The sequence below is a fragment of the Arachis hypogaea genome, chromosome 15 (genome assembly GCF_003086295.3).
Source record: "Arachis hypogaea cultivar Tifrunner chromosome 15, arahy.Tifrunner.gnm2.J5K5, whole genome shotgun sequence".
NCBI classification, from domain to species: Eukaryota; Viridiplantae; Streptophyta; class Magnoliopsida; order Fabales; family Fabaceae; genus Arachis; species Arachis hypogaea.
In genome coordinates, this window is record NC_092050.1 from 14,694,665 (window position 1) to 14,712,398 (window position 17,734).

At 31.4% G+C, this 17,734-nt stretch overlaps 1 protein-coding gene and 1 long non-coding RNA gene across 2 annotated transcripts; both read left to right on the forward strand.

Moving 5' to 3' along the window:
* The first annotated feature begins 6,858 nt into the window (after positions 1-6,858).
* Positions 6,859-9,486, forward strand: LOC112749600 (uncharacterized). Its single transcript, XR_003175128.2, has 4 exons — positions 6,859-7,028; positions 7,124-7,179; positions 7,252-7,411; positions 8,159-9,486. It is a non-coding gene; the product is annotated as an uncharacterized lncRNA (long non-coding RNA).
* Positions 9,487-15,597: 6,111 nt separating this feature from the next.
* On the forward strand, positions 15,598-17,365 carry LOC140179123 (uncharacterized). The gene is made up of 2 exons (XM_072217751.1): positions 15,598-16,159; positions 16,272-17,365. Exons 1-2 carry the CDS (start codon positions 15,598-15,600, stop codon positions 17,363-17,365), a joined length of 1,656 nt encoding a protein of 551 aa, XP_072073852.1.
* The last annotated feature ends 369 nt before the right edge of the window (positions 17,366-17,734 follow it).

Sequence of the window (17,734 nt, forward strand, 5' to 3'; positions counted from 1 at the left end):
GCAAGACCGAAATAATGCAATTAGGTAAGCAATAAAATTCAATCTTTATTCAACGAACAAAATTTAAAATCTATTTAAATAAATGTAAGAAATATATCTTTAGATTTAGTGTCTCGTATTTTCTTTCTCTTACATTTAAAATACAAAACCAATATCTCTAAAAATAAATGTATTTAAATTTAAAACAAAACATAATCCAAACAAGAGTAAAATACTATTTTACTTTCTAATGTATGGGTTAAGACCAAATTTTATTCCTAACGTTCTATTTTTATCTCCAAACATTTTATTTTGTCTTATTTTAGTCTTTGGGTCAAAATTAAAATTTTTTCTTCCAAGAATACCCTTTTCACCTCTATTTTTCGCTCTTTTTTTTTTCTTATAGTTTTGTCATTTTCACTCATAGATCACTATAATAGCTAATATAAAAAATTATGATTTTTGTCATTATTTAGAAGAAAATTCTAATGAAAGAAAGGATATTTTTGAAAGGAAAATTGATTATTTTGATCAGATGATTAAAAGAGGACGAAATAAAATAGGTGAGATAAAAAAATAGAATGTTTCAAACATAAAGACAAAATTAAAACTTCACACAAATTTTAGCAACGAAATCAATACTTAACTCTTTAAACAAAAATAACAAACCCTAAATTCAAAAATATAAATATTAAATCCTAAAACTTAACAATCAAAATTTTTAAATTAGAAAACACAATTTGAATAAAAATAATAAATCTTAAATTCTAAACTCTAAACACTAATTATTAAATCATAAACCCAAAATTCTAAACCTAAATCATATATCCTATATTCTTTTTATTCTAATATTTTACTTTTTAATATTGTGTGGTTGAACAACAACAACAACGACAATAATAATGATGATGATGATGATTTCTAATTATTAACTCTACCCACTGTAATTAGTTGACCCATTTAATGAAATAAAGTTAAGACTTCATTATAGCGCATAATTTCTTATGTAGGAACAATCTCTTTATCACATACATATAATATATAATAGAACACAACTTTTGTTTACGAGTTGTTGGTTCATTCGTTTGGATTTAATCAATTACTACAATAAAAATCATTTTTACTGATAAATTTTTAGTGGCAATTACATAATACCACTATATATTTTATTTAATTTATATTTTTACGACAATTATAAATTTGTCATTATTACTATATGTTATAATGATAATTATAAGCTTTTTACGGCTATTAAAGTGGTTTTTAATGGCAATTATATAATTATTGTTAAAAAATTTTAGCGACAGAATATAAGACAACTATTGTCTGATTAGCGATAAATATATTAACGATTATTTTATTGTTGCTAAAAATAAAATAAATTACCACAAAAAAATAATTTTTAGTAGTACAAGTGTCAGGAATTTAAATCTTTCAAGAGATTAGTTTTTATCCTATTAAAATGAAAGATATTGTAAGAATATATATATAAAAAAGATACAACTTAACATATCTAATTTAGGACAATATTTATAATAGAAAACTATAATATATATCTATTTTTTCAAGGTTCAACAATTGAAAAACAAACATTGAATTGAATTGAACCAATAGGCTAGTAACATAAACTCATGATCAATACAAATAATATAAAAAAATCATCACATTGATAGTAACTTTATTTAGAACATAGTCATACAAAATTTATAACAGATCAATGCATTTATATTATTATTATCGCCAAAAAATTCCATTAGAAGAATCCTTTGCGGCCATAACCATTGTTAAATGGATTATTGTGGTATGAAAAACCAAAAAAGCCTCCACCATTGTTATGGTTAGAATTTGAATGGTAAAGATAATTTCCAGTGTCGTCGCCGCCGTTGCTTCTCCCAACACCATTCCTGTTACTTGCATCATAGAGAAATAGATCATTATATCCTTGTTGGTGTTGGTATGATGGATACTAAACAGGGCCATTCTGGTTACCAAATCCTCTCGTAGCGTCAAAAGGGTTGACACTGGTAACAAAGGCTATGCTGGAAAAAGTACTCATACTTCCATGAGTAGGGTATATATGGTCCAATAACTCCAGGATTAACTTGAACCATGGTTTGATCTATTTGAAAAACAATCAAAACAAGTCACATTGAAAAATTGAACATTTATTATTAAGATAAAATTGGCCAAAAAATTAACTTTGTTTAATAATAAAATTTATCAAATTTGCTTAATTGTAGAATCTACAAATGCATATTTTTTTAATAAAAAGATAAAATTTTGATATTTTAACTAATAATTTAAGGTTTTAAAGGATTTATATAGATCTTTTTAGTGTATGACACTCAATTATGTCCTTTATCTATCCAAAAAATAAAAAATTATTATAACTCTAAAGGTTAAAATTTTAATAAAAAATATAAGAGATCACTACTATATGATCCATACCTATTATTTAACAGCTAAAAGAAAATTTTGTGTAAAATGGTATATGGAGATTTTGGGAAAAAAAATAATTCTTGTTATCACTCCAAAATTTAAATTTTGAGCAAAAAACATGAGATCTTTACATATACGATGCAAGTATCTATTTCCAGTTTGTTTTTAAAAAGTGATAGTTGAAACCGAAATCAAATCATTCAAAATATCCAAAGTTAATATAACGTTAATTAAGAAAGACAAAGAAAGCTTACTACCGTGATAAAATGTAGGTGCCACACTCTCAGCTGCAGTCGTAACTGCAGCCTGATTTGCAACAATCTTGAGTGAAATTTGATTTTTCAAAGTTTGCTGGAGAACTACAAGAATTTTTTTTATATCTTTATTTTTTTCACAACTTTGACCAATCGTATCCTACCAATTAGTGATACTGTTGTCATTTTTAATTGTCTTTAAAACGTTAGAAAGAGTTTCAACTCGTTCTTTCTCAGCATTTAATCGATCCACAAGTGAATTGTTCTTTTTAACGAGATTCTACATGTCCATCCTATACATTTTTTCCATGATGTAACCAAGGAACTGATTACTACCTTGAGGTTGTTGTTTGTTTGAGAGAGTCATTTTTATTGTTTTTAACGAAGAATCGCCATAGTAATAGACTTTTCCACTTGAAGAATATATGATCAAATCAACACCAGCATCACATAAAGATTTTATTTCATTCGCCTTTTTCAGTAAGCCGTCTTTTCTCTTTGTTAAAGCAATTTGACAATTTTTCTTATACTCAATCCTCTTTATCTCTCTCTTTTGTCTCCCTTTAGTTTTCTTGATCATTTCACCACCATTCTCCATTTTTAAAACAAGAGATTATTAGTAACTTAGTGTATGTGATGTGAGTAGTATAGAGTATTGTGTAATAATGAAGATTAATGTGTTTCATTATGTTTATATAGACTAATAAATATTTAGGATATTTAATTTCTATTTTAATTTTTGTATTATTTGTTTCTCTCAGATAATTTATTATTGTTTGATCTTTGACTTTCTAATAAGAACTACTCACACAGATATCAGATACAAATATATGGTAATAAAATCAGAGATTAAAAAGTTTATAATATAAAATTTAAGTGAGAAATATTCTTTTGAAAAATGTATTAACATTTTTATATCTTCAATCTTTCTCTTATATAGAGAAAAAAAAAGAAAAATAGATTCTCTCAACTTTTTTTTAAATGTTTAATAAAGTGTAATTTGTCATCTTACACTTTTTAAGTGGAATCAAGAAAAAATATGTGAAAAAAATATTAAATGATAAAAATTAAATAATATTTTACTAAACAATTAAGGAAAAAATTTGAGAGAATCCACTCTAAAAGAGGAGTATATTTAATTAGTTATTTTTTTATTTTTTATTTTGCCAAGAATATAGAAGAAAGTGAGATTTCTTTGCAAGACCAAAATAATACAATTAGGTAAGCAATAAAATTCAATCTTTATTCAATCAACAAAATTTAAAATCCATTTAAATAAATGTAAAAAATATATATTTAGATTTAGTGTCTCATATTTTCTCTTTCTTACATTTAAAATACAAAACCAATCTCTCTAAAACTAAATGTATTTAAATTTAAAACAAAATATAATCCAAACAAGAGTAAAATACTGTTTTACTTTCTAATGTATAAGTTAAGACCGAATTTTATCCCTAACGTTCTATTTTTTATCTCCAAACATTTTATTTTATCTTATTTTAGTCTTCTAGTTAAAATTAAAATTTTTTCTTCCATGAATATCATTTTCACCTCTATTTTTAGCTTTTTTTTTCTTATAGTTCTGTCATTTTTGCTCATACATCACTGTAATAGCTACTATGAATAATTATGATTTTTTTCGTTAATTAAAAAAAAATCATAATGAAAGAAAGGATATTTTTGAAAGGAAAAATTTTAATTTTGACCAAAGGATTAAAAGAGGACGAAATAAAACAGTTGAGATAAAAAAAAATAGAACATTTCAAACATAAGGACAAAATTAAGACTTAACACAAACATTAGCGACTAAATTAATACTTTACTCTTTAAACAAAAATAACAAACCCTAAATTCCAAAATATAAATATTAATCCTAAAACTTAACAATCGAAATATTTAAATTAAAAAGCACAATTTGAATAAAAACAACAAATCTTAAATTCTAAACTCTAAACACTAAACATTAAATCATAAACCCGAAATTCTAAACCTAAATTCTATATCCTATATTCTTTTTATTCTAACATTTTACTTTTTAATATTGTGTGGTTGAACAACAACAATGACAACGACAATAATAATAATGATGATGATGATGAAGATGATATGAAATATTAATTAACAATACAATTCATATCGTTAATTTTAAGTGATTTGGTGAGTGAACAAGATTTTAGGAATGAAGATCAAATTTAATTTGAGTTGGAGGTTACTTCCACAAAAATTAGAAAGTGGATTTTGATAAACCTGTATTTTATGATGATTTTTGGGTTGAAATAAGTGTATTTTATCAACTTATCTTGCACTTAGTTATTGAAAATGCATAGTTTTGTGAATTTCTTTTAATTGTGTTTAATGGTGAAACATATGCTTTTTATGCTTAAAAATTGCTAAATTTAATTCATTGCCATCTCATTCGATGCCTTGATATGTTTGTTTGAGTGATTGAATGTTTACAAGGCAGGAATGACTTGAAAAAATGAAGAAAAAACATGCAAAAATGGAGAATTCATGAAAAAATAAATATTGGAGAATTTCATGGTTGTTGCATATGCATGGGTCATGCATACGCATCATTCACAATTCGTGCGTACGCATGGTAGATGTGTACGCATGACCCTAATCTCATGCCTCACTTAAAATGGCACGTGACTTGCGATTTCTGGCCCAATCTAATTCATTTCTAAAGCATTTGAAGGCAAGACTCAAGGAGGATCAACCAAGTAGAAAGTAGTGTAGGAAGTAGTGCAGAACCATATTTTAGGGTAGAATTCTAGAGAAAGAAGCTCCAACATCTCTCTAGAATTTAGTGTTTTTAGTTTAGTTTCTTCTTAGATTTAGGTTTTAATTTTTGTTTTAGTGTAGTTTTCTTTACAATTCCTTGTTCTAGTATTTTAATAGACTTAGTTTCTCTTATTAATTTTTTATGTTTATTGTTGCTTGATTGAGTTGTTATTATTATTTTCTTACAATTGGTAGTCATAGATTTTATTATTCCTGCAATTTATGATGTTTTACTTTTATGCATTCCAAGTGTTTGTTAAAATGCCTTCTTTAATTTTAGAGTATAATTTTGCATTCTTGGCTTGGAATTGATAACTTAGGTGACCTTGAGTCATTGATGTCCAATATTGATTGGTGATTTAAGGTTATTAGTTGGTTTTATTTTCACTAACGCTAGTCTTTCAGTAAGTCTAATTAGTGAGTTGCCTAGTACTTGTGGATTAAGATCAATTATGCCTATTTGACTTTCTCCCGATGTTTGGGGATGACAAAGTGGGATCAACTCTTCTTAATTGTTATGTTTGTGGTCAATGACTTGAATAGTAACCCTTGACTCTTAATCCTTGCCAAGATGCCTTTTTATCATTTGAATTCGTTATTTGCTTTTCAATTTTTGTCATTTAATTTCTTGCCTTTTGCCATCAAAACCCCTTTTCTCATAACTAATGATACGCACACCTTACTGCAATTCCTTTGAGAGACGATTCAGGATTTAAAACTCTCGACTTTTATTAATTTGTATTGTGACAATCTTTTAAACTATGACACGGGTCATTTGTTGGTTTGAAACTATACTATCGACGAAGCAATTCTTTTGAGAAAATTTTGAACCGACGTTTGGCCCGCGTTAGATTTATAAAAATAAAAAATAGTATGTACACACTAAAAATAAACCAATATGTATTTGTATATAAATATGTGTTATTTAATTTACTTTTTAATGTGTATTTTGTACTTTAATATATATTATATACAGATAACAATACAATTCATATCGTTAATTTTAAGTGATTTGGTGAGTGAACAAGATTTTAGGAATGAAGATCAAATTTAATTTGAGTTGGAGGTTACTTCCACAAAAATTAGAAAGTGGATTTTGATAAACATGTATTTTATGATGATTTTTGGGTTGAAATGGGCGTATTTTATCAACTTATCTTGCACTTATTCATTGAAAATGTAAAATTAGTAAATAATTAATTAATAAATTAATTATCATTTATAAAATTAGAAAATAAAATTTTATAGTTTAATGAGATAGAACTAATTAAAATAAGAATTTTGACAATAATTTTAAAGAAGTTGGTCCAAAATTAGGCCAAATCGAATGAACCGAGCCCGTATTGGACTCATGGCCCAACCCAATTCAATAAAACACAAAGAGCTTCAGCTCTTCTTCCTCCCTGGTAAGGGAATCACGTTGAAAATCAAAACGGGGAGAAGAGAGAGAGAGCTCCAAACCCTTGTCCAACTTCAATCTTCCATATCTTTTGATCCGGAGCTCCGATTGACGAGCCGTCAGCAGCCACGCGTTTGTCTTGAAATTTGCTACAATGCCCACTAACCAATTTGGTAAGGAATTTACTTTTTATTACCTAAATCTTTCCTTCTCTGTTTTAAATTTGGGGGTGTTGGAATTGAGGATTTATATGATTTTGGTGTTTTAGGTTCGAATTAGCTCGCAAAAATTAGCGAGTTTTTGTTTATTTGAGACACAGGTAAGGTAAGAACCTCAAACCTCTTGTTGATTAGTGAATTAGAAACTTTGAATGTTGATTATAGTGTTATGTTGTAGAATTAGATTGAATAATATTGAATCGGAGTATATTGATGATGTTGGGAGCTTGATTGTTGGACCTTGGTGGCCAAAAATTCTGTTTGGAGAGGCTTTGGGGCTGTGGACTCTTGAGAAACGACCTTAAGATGTCTTTGGATTTTACGAGGAATCGGCTAAGGTACGGTTTATGTTTCATTTAAGTACTGTGCGGTGTAATGTGAATTCCTAGGTTAGATGCTCCTAGGAATAAACTTGAATGGTATATTTAAATGTGCTGATATGTGTAGAGAATGTATGGACGAGATTGATATTAGTATGGAGGAAATTGATATGGTATTTATGGAATTGATGTTGGCATAGATGATATTGAGATTGGATTATGATTGTGCATTTATGAGTAATATGTATATATATTGAATTGATAAATGTTGGGTCAGAGGCCATGAAAATGGACCAGAGGCCGGAAAAAGGGTAAAAAATGTGAATGATGCTTGTATGAGTGATGATAGTGATATATTGTTGAATTATGTATAAACGATGTTTGATTATGAAGTTATTGTTTTAAAATTGATAGAATTAGATATTTATGTGTTGAGAAAGGGGTGACAAGGATATGAAACGATTTTGTATGGAACTTTAGTTGAATTGGGTCGAGGAACTTGGGTTTGAAAATGAGAATTTGGAAAATAGAGGTTTTGGAACTTATGGGTAAAACTTGATTTTTAATGAATTTCGGCGATCCATAACTTGAGCCTCGGTATTTGGATTCGAATAAAACTTATTTCAAATTAAAGATAATTTCAAGACCTTTTAAACAGTATAAAGTTTGTGGAAAACCAATTTTTGTAGAGAAAGTTATGCTCGTCGAATATTTGGTGTGTAAAAGTGAAATTCTACAGCACTTAGACTTTTTACCATTTTGTAGGACTCGTGTATGCGAGTGTACATGCGACGCAACCATTTGGTTCGGCCAGACGTGCTTGCGTACGCAGGAGTATGTCGCGTACGCGAGAAGAAGAAAATTCATATGCCGCATACGCGGGCGCATGCACGCGACATGAGCTAACCTTTCGGGCCAAGGAGACTCGCGTACGCGAGTTGGGAGAAACACACTTCTGCGTACGCATTACATGGTTCGCATACGCGGGGCGCTATTTTTCAGTAATTGGAAGTTTTGTGTTTTAAACATGTTTTGAGCCTCTAAACCTCTATTTCTATCCTCTAAGACCCTAAACCTTAGTTGTAATGATAGAAAAAGGGGTTGAACTATGAAGGGATATTAACTTGGAAGTAAAGAAATGTTTGAAGTAATAAATTGTGGTTGGGAAAGTGCAGGATTGATGATGATGTATGATTAATGACAGGATTGAGAATGATAAGGTTTTAAATTGTGATGTGATTAAATTGAGAGGTGAATGTTGAGATTAGCACTAATTGAGTATGGCCGGAATGGTCGAGATAGCAAGATCTGAGTGTGATCCTACCTGTGAGTTAACTGAAAACTTTATCGAGTGGCAAGTTCATCGATGAAGGATCCCCTCTCTTGTCGTGACGTGGATGTGGAGAAGGTGGAAAGGCACGCTCCTTCGATGTGAAAAGGAACTCTCCTTCGTATTGTTTCACCCTTCGTAACGTGGATGTGGAAAATGTTTGAGAGAAGACTTGCTACTAATCAAAGCAATGGCAAGAAGATATGGTGGTTCTGTGTGAAATTCATATGTGAAAAATAGGTGTTCTTATGTGAGTTCTTGAGTGCTGTAAAAAATGTTACAGCTGAAGTATAAGGAGTAGAAAATAATGTTGTCCAATTTATTTTTGAAGAAGCAATAACATCAGTAGAGGAGTTTGTCATTGTCATCACGAGTCAAATCTTGGTACACTGGTCAACAAACAAAAACCTCAAAAATTAGCATCTCAACTTTGAACGAAATAGGTTGATGAACCTAATAAAGCATGGAGTATTAAGATACTTTAGCCACCTGAATAAGTAGAGAAGTATTGCAAGAGTATCAGAAACTATGAGGGTAACATGGTATAATAATTTTTAATTTTATCAAAGAAAGGTAGTATACATGGTTGAAATTAAAGGGATGTAAATTAGGATTGTTATTTTCTACTATATATGGTATATAAAGTGAGATGTTTAATTACTCTCAACTTGGAACCAGGAGTCTAGAATTAGGTACACTATTCGACAGAAGTGTATGGAACAATGGCTTATATATATGAGGTTGTTTGGTGTTAGCAAAGAAAGATGTCATTAGAGGGTGTTAAGAGGAGATATTGCATTTGATGTGAATAGCTTCAATTATTATGAGTATTAATTTCTGCAGGAAGGTGAGATATGAATATTTGATTTGGCATTTATCATTGAAAATCTATGAAATTTTTGGAAGGTGAAATTAAAGTCTAATTATGTTGGTGTCTCAAGAGTGAACATTTAGTTGTTCCTTTTTTTGAGTGTTTTTGTAAATTTCTATGCCTTGTTTTGGTGTTGATGTAGGATTCTTTGTGTTTGACTTTGACTTAATTGATTTTGATTGATTATTTATTCTTAATGACAATGTCAAAGAAAATTTTAATTAATTAAAGATCAGTTTTTGTATGTTTCTTCTCTTCTTGGATCAAGGTTGTAACTCAATAATCGAAAAAAAAATATGAAAAAACTTTTTTAAGTGCCAGTAACTTTTCATAATTGAACGAGTTAAGATTTAATTTTCTATTTGTTGTGTTTCTAATAATGTATTTCCTTTCTCCAAAACTGTTTATGTTTACTACTTCCTTTTGCAATAATATGTGGCACAATGCCATGAAACCTAGACTGAGTAGAGCAGGATCATATTACATCATACTGCATTGCATTACATTACATTAACATTTTTTTTATTTTCCTGCTTTTTTAGACATGGTTCTTTGACATTCTAAGTGTGAATTGAAAACATTATTGTGTTTACCAATTACTTTTTTTTCTTTGTAAAAAGAGTTTTTAGAGATTTTGAAAGTGGTATTTGATTGCATTCACTTGTCCCTAAAACACTAAATGATATAGAACAACAACTAAGTTATTAAATAGACATTCGATATTTATATTCAAATAAGCAGTGACAATAATAATAGTAACATATTTCACAAAACATAAAATCTTCACAAATACCTCTATGCGCTACTACGTGCTATCTAGTAGTTGACTGTATGTTTTCATTCTTTCATTTATTGGGTTGCTTTTGGTTTTGAAAATAAAATAATACAAAATATTGAGAACAAGACATAAAGAACATAGACAAAAAAATTAGTATATATTTTTTTATTTTGTTTGGTTATAAATTAAAATAAATTATAAAATTTTAATTTATTTTTATTTTTTTATTTAAAAAATTTGGAAAAAAAATATAATAATAAAAAATTATAATTATGAAAAATTAATAAGAATAATTAAAGAAAAAATAAAAAATAAGTTGTGTCTCTTGTTAATGTCTCTGTATGTTTTTTATCAGAATGAACATAAAATATACTAATTTAGTGTCTCTAGACACAATGTCTTTGTTTATGTCTTATCTATCAAATACGATTTTGTCTCTATGTCTCTGTCTTAGTGTTTTGTGTCTATAAACAAACGTATTCTTGATGAGTATGTATTTTGTTGCTCTAAGAAATTTATCCACTTTGAATTATAAAGTGAGTATTGTTTGACAAATGGTGTACTTTGTGGTGTTTTTCAGATGAAATTAATGAAAAGCAATTAGTATATTAGTTGTTTTTAGAATTGACTGAAGCAGATAGCTAGTGAGTCGTTTTTACTTGTTTTTTTGCTATTGAAAAAGTACTTTTCCTTTTTAACAATAATGATGCAGGAAAATATATATGTAATAATTTTTGTCCTTGGTTGAGATTGTATCTTTTGAAGTGCGTCTTATAATTTGGAAGTTGAATTTGTGCCGTTCAATTTGAGATTAGACCTTGGTTGTAAAGTGATATTTATGATTTTTATTTGCAATGTGCCAGAAGAAAAACATCAAATGTTGTTTTATTTTTTATTATTTCTTTCTTTACTGTTTAATTTGTTTTTTTGGGTCTCCAGGTTCTATGCAATAGATACTTAAAGGGTATATTAACTATCCTATTGGTGGTGCTAGTGGCATTGCATAATCAAAGATAAAAGGAGTTCTAATTATGTAATTATGGCATTTTTTTAAGTTATTAGTCACAAAAGGAGAGCTAATTATATAATTATATAATTATGTAATTATTATACATATTACTTGCAGCATTTTATTTTATTCTGAAACTTTCACTAACATTTTACACTTTCTTAAATTTTTATTGTAGCCATTTTCTAGAAGTCTAATTTCAATAGTTTTTTCCTTCATGTAGATTGTTGAGTTATATAAACATATATACTTCATTTATATATGACGATAACAGAGAGCATTTGCCCATTGTTAATTGGAAGTGGTGCAAGTGTTATATATATATATGACGATATTGTAATTTGTAATTTTTGTGCATTTATCTAAATTTTGGCTACAAAATTTAAATATAGAGCAATTTATTGTTAACAGGTTTACTCTTAATAATTATTCAAGCGATTAATATACTCTTTGTTTACTACGTTAGTGTTATTGAAAAATTTTTGACCAAAAAAATGCTAATTATGTAATTATGATATTTTTATGAAATTATTAATCACAAAATAATAGTAGTTGTTGATCGAAAAATATTTTCGATAAGAACGAATTGAATCGGAATGAGTTAAGTATTGTTTCTCGAGAAGATATACGCATGAGCGTGAAAATGGAAGTAATCGGCGCTGATTTGGATGTCGATTGTTTTGTTGATCGAGTAAGCCTAATCGAGTAGGAGACTCGATTCGAGAAATTGAGTAAGGCCTTCGAAGAGCTGGTCGAATAGTTGTGAAAGTTGGAAGGTTAGTGGCTTCTTTCACACGAGAAAATCATGGGGAATATCTCCAATCACGCGACGGGAACAGTTACCAAGAGGGAGTGCATTTCAAATTTGTAATTTTATTTAATTATAACTTAATTGTCCGTTATGTAAGATAGCCTATAAATACTAGGAAGTGTTAGGGAAAAAGGGTTGGAACTTTTACTCAGAAAAAACACTCAAGCACACTCACATCCTAGGGATGAGTTTGCAATCGAGTTACATTTTCTGTAGGGTTCCTTCCACCTTCCTCTTTCTTTCAATTTATTTTTCTGTAAACTTAACATTTCAATTGATTTTATCTATTAAGTGTTTTCTACTTTCTTTGTTTAATTTATCCTTCTGCATTTTATCGCTTATATTAAAGTCCTTTGATCTAATCGAAGGCATTTTTATTGTTTTCTTTTAATTTTGATGCAAACCTTTTCATTTACCATGTATTTAGTTTTCGAAAACTCTAATTTCTAAGTTTTGTTTATCAATTTACAAACTTTCTTTATTTTTATTTTCAACACTTGTCTAATCGAAGACGCTTTGATGCACTTTTAGAAAACTGGTACTCGCACAGAGGAGTAGGTTTCACTCTCAGACCACTAGATATCGAATCACCGTCGATTTGCTAAAAATCGATAAAACAAATTGGCACGCCCAGTGGGACAGTTTTTAAATCGAAGTGTGTCAAATAAACACTAGTAATTGTTAGTGTATGCGATTACGAAGTGGGAAAATCATTTACATGGCTGATGAATTATCAAATGTGAATGATGGTTCGTCCACCAATGATAGCATACCAATATCCATGCAACAAGCCGACGTATCTTCACGATCGGAAGGCGCAATTGGAACTGAAAGTATAGTCGTTACAACTATTTAAACTGGGAATGCTGGGCGAAATATTCGTCCACGTGGTCCTGTGCCACCATATCAACCTCCATTAACCGTTGGTTGGCCCCCTTATGGTCTTCCTCCTGGTTATACCCCACCGGTGGATGGTTTTGTGCCACCTATCCGTTTTGAAAATGTAAACGGAGTGAATAATGTTCAAAACCCACAACAACACTCAGAGTATTCTCGTGATTATAATGTGGGCTCCACTTCGAATGCTGTGAATTCGATGGCAGTATATTGACAACAAGTGGAGGAAAGTCACCATGACTTGGTCAATTTATTGACTCAGCAAATGACTACAATTCTGAATCCCATGATGGCTGATCATGAATCGAGATTCGAGCGTCTTGCTAGACAAGTAAAGAGGATTGCTCGAATTGTCGATTATGATGAAGGTGAGAGGCATAATGCCAGGGGAAATAACGAAGGGATGGAAAATATTTTTCCCAAATCGAGAAAATCCTCACGTGGTTCCCCGAGGTCAAAATGCTAATGACTTTTTAGCCGGATTGCGTGGTGATCGCTATCAAGTCACTAGAATTGTAGAAGAGGTATTAAATCGGGTTGGGCTGAATGTTGGTTTTATGAATCAACCATATTTTGTGTCCGCTTTTCCTCAAGTAGTTCAAATGGCTGAAGTGCCAAGAGGGCTGAAAAATCCGAAAATAACCACAAAATTTGCTGGTGAAGTGGGAGAATCAACTACTGAAAATGTTGCTCATTATTTGGTCGAGATTGGGAATCTAGCTAATGATGAAAATTTGAAAATGAAATTTTTTCCTTCGTCATTGACGAAGAATGCATTTACTTGGTTTTCGAATCTCAGACCAAATTCGATCACAACATGGAATCAATTGGAAACTGCTTTTCACGCTCAGTTTTATCGGGGGAGGGGGGAATGAACGTAGCAGTTACTAATCTAGTGGCCTTAAAACGTGAAGATGGTGAAACCATCAATGATTATTTAATACGTTTCAAAAACGCTAAAAGTAGATGCTACGTGACATTACCTGAAAGTGAGATAGTGAAAATAGCAACTATGGGGTTAGGATTCTATATGCGCAGAAAATTGCTTAATATGCATATTACTGATTTGGCTTATTTGGCTGAAAATGTTTGACAGATCGAGCTCATGAAAAAGGAGAAAGAAAAATATAGAAGTGACCAAAGGTCAAAGAGTAAACCATTTACTCGAAAAGAAAAGGTTGTCTATGTAACCATGGAATCCTCAGAGGAGGAAGTCGATTTTAAAACAGAAGTCGATTTAGCTGAACTTAAGAAAGGTCCTCCGTATGTTTGCTCCTTACTGAAAAAACTTCCTAGTAATGAAAAGTCAAATGATTCAAAACTTAAAAGTAGAAAGAAGTATAGTTTTGATATCTCGAAATCTTATCAGATTTTCGATGTGTTGCTTAAGGATAAACAATTGGTTTTGTCCGAGGGTAGAACATTACTTTCCGTAAAAGATTTAAAAGGAAAGCCTTACTATAAATTTCATCAAGAAACAAGTCATTCGACTAACAGTTGTGTCCATTTCAGGGATTTGATTCAAGAAGCAATCATGGAAAGGCGGTTGAAATTCGATGATGGCAAGAAGGAGATGAAGGTTGATGTAGATCCCTTCGAAGTCGATGCTAGTTATGTCGAACCTTACTTAGGGGTGAACATGGTTGGCATGTCTTATGATTTCGACGTGGATCTTGATGATTTTGAGTCACAGGTGAGATCTGTATATCCCAGGACGGGAGGTGGCTTGCTGGATTTTTTGGTTCAGCAAAAAATCAAAGACAGGGACGTATCTCTGTATCCTCGGTGTAATACTGTCTTTGATGCTGAGGCAGCAGCAATCTTTGAGAAAGAAAGAATGAAGAAAGAATTGGCTCATAGGGAGGAACAAGCACGCCAGAGGCAGCCAATTCGACGAGTGGAGGGTTCTAGTTCAAAGATCCCTCACCATGATGTGACTGCACCTTTAAGTCGATCTCTGGCTATAGGTTTTCAGTGGATCAGAAATTGTCAAGAATTCCAAAGGTGTGATCATATGTATCGACGCAATCCTCAGTGGGGGCATCGAGCACCGTCTCGAAACCAATATGCCTTCTATCGAGGATGAGCCAGAGATTACCCAAGAAGAAGATGTAGAAGAAGGAGTTTCAACCAAAGTAAGAAACTTCATATAGAGACAGGTAAGGAAGTAAGCAAGGGGGTAACGCCCTTTGTGCATTCTCGAATTGTCTTTCCTTCTGACGGGGAGACTTATCCTAAAGATATTCCATCACCTGTAAAGATGGAAAAAGGCAAAGCAGTTGCTCAATCTTTTGGAGTCGACAAACATAAGGATGTGGATGTCGACGAGGAGTATTTTGATGAAGGAGATGATGACATGATAGGGACGATCTCGATCATTCCAACTGAATATCTTGGAGAATATTAAAGTAATCCAGATGAGGACTATGATCAAGAAGATGAGGGGGCTTTCTCCTTCATTCGCATTGAAGTGAGCCAGGGTATTTTTCCCGGCCTACTGAAAGGCAAATGTCTCATCTATGCCCTCTTCATATTATTGCCATTCTGAATGGGTTTAAAATAAACAAGGTGCTTATCGATGGTGGGGCAGCGATTAGTCTTCTGCTGGAAAGGATGTTAGGGAAAATAGGAAAGCATCCTAATGATTTGGTCCCTACAAACATTGTTGTGACCGATTTTAGTAGGGCTTCTACGCCAGCGAAAGGGTTAGTCACTTTGACTGTAAAAGTGGGGTCATCAGAAAGGCATTCTGTGTTTGTAGTGGTGCCATCAAAAGCCAGTTACAATGCATTGTTGGGAAGAGATTGGATCCATAACGTAGGTGCTGCACTCTCTACTGTGCATCAGAGTGTGCTTCTGTGGACTAAGGAGGGCAAACCTGAAATTGTCAAAGCAGATTCGAGTCTATATGTCAAACAAATGCATGTCAATTTTAGGATATATAACCATAAATTAAAGCCTTTAAATGTTGATCGATCTCTAAATCCTTACAATTGTGAAGGGTGCTATTTGACTTCAGAAGGCCTTTCGGTGAAGTTGCGTTATCCAGATTTGGGCTTCGAGCCGACTGGTTGGTACTGTCTTTTGTGAAGACCTTGAAGACTGCACTATGAACCAGGTGGAGGAAGTTTTCAACTACCTGGTAACATTGCATAATTATTTAAATAATTTTCAGTTTTTAGAAAATAAAGATGATTCTTCTGATAAAGTTGAATCGGATAGGAGTAGTAATATTATCTATTGTAATATGTTTGATTTGACACCTCCAGTCGAATTTAGTTATGATTTCCCTATTTCTTGTAAAAAAGTTAATGATGCAAGCCGGACTGCCGATTTAATAGCAGAGGCTCATTGTGTAGAAAATAAAAGTAGTGATGATTTAATCAAAGACCAAGTCTCTTCTATTTCTGATGACTCCATTGATTTCACTTTTGATTGTATCTATGATTTGAAACCTCTAGGATTTGAAAAATATTCAAATAAAGAGGATGATCATTATAAAGGGTTCGAATATCAGGATCCCTTAGAAGAAATTAATTTGGGAACTCTTGATGATGTTCAAATTACATACATTTGTAAAGATCTTGTTGATCCTTTTCGAACTGAACTCTTCAATTTGTTACATGAGTTTAAATATTGTTTTGCATGGGATTATCATGAGATGCTTGGTCTCGATCGTTCATTAGTAGAACATCGATTAGCATTGAAACCTAATGCTCGACCTGTGAAACAAACTCCAAGACGTTTTGCTCTTGAAATTAATGTGAAAATTAAGGAAGAAATAGAACGCTTGATCAAGGCAAAATTTATTCGACCTGCACGTTATGTGGAGTGGGTATCGAATATTGTCCTGGTGATGAAGAAAAATGGGAAGTTAAGAGTATGTATCGATTTTCGGGATTTGAATAATGCTACCCAAAATGATGAATATTTTATGCCGATTGCGGATATGTTAATCGATTTTGCAGCGGAAAATGAAGTTTTTAGTTTCATGGACGGTTATTCTGGATATAACCAAATTTTCATTGCGGAAGATGACATGGCTAAAACTGCCTTCCGTTGTCCTGAGGCATTAGGTACATATGAATGGGTGGTTATGCCTTTTGGTTTAAAGAATGCCGGAGCAATATATCAACGAGCAATGAATGTCTTTTTTCATGAATTTATTGGGAAATTTATGGAGGTATATATCGATGACCTGATGGTCAAATCGATTTCTGTGGGTCAACATATTGACCATTTAAGAAAGGCATTCCTTACTATGAGGAAGAAATGACTAAAAATGAATCCTTTGAAATGTGCTTTTGGGGTGTCGGCTAGAAATTTCTTAGGTTTTGTTGTTCATAAAAAAGGGATAGTGGTGCGGAATTTACAACCACAAACTAACTGACAAGTGCACCGGGTCGTACCAAGTAGTACCTCAAGTGAATGAGGGTCGATCCCACGAGGATTGATGGACTAAGCAACAATGGTTAAGTGATTTACTTAGTTAGACAAACAGAAAATGGTGTTTGAGAGTTCAAAAAGCATTAAACAGTAAACTCAGAATATCAGAAGACAGACAATAAATAAGTTGAGAATAATATATGGAGAAACAGTTAAGGCTTCAGAGTTATCTATTTTTCGGATTGACTTTTCTTACTAA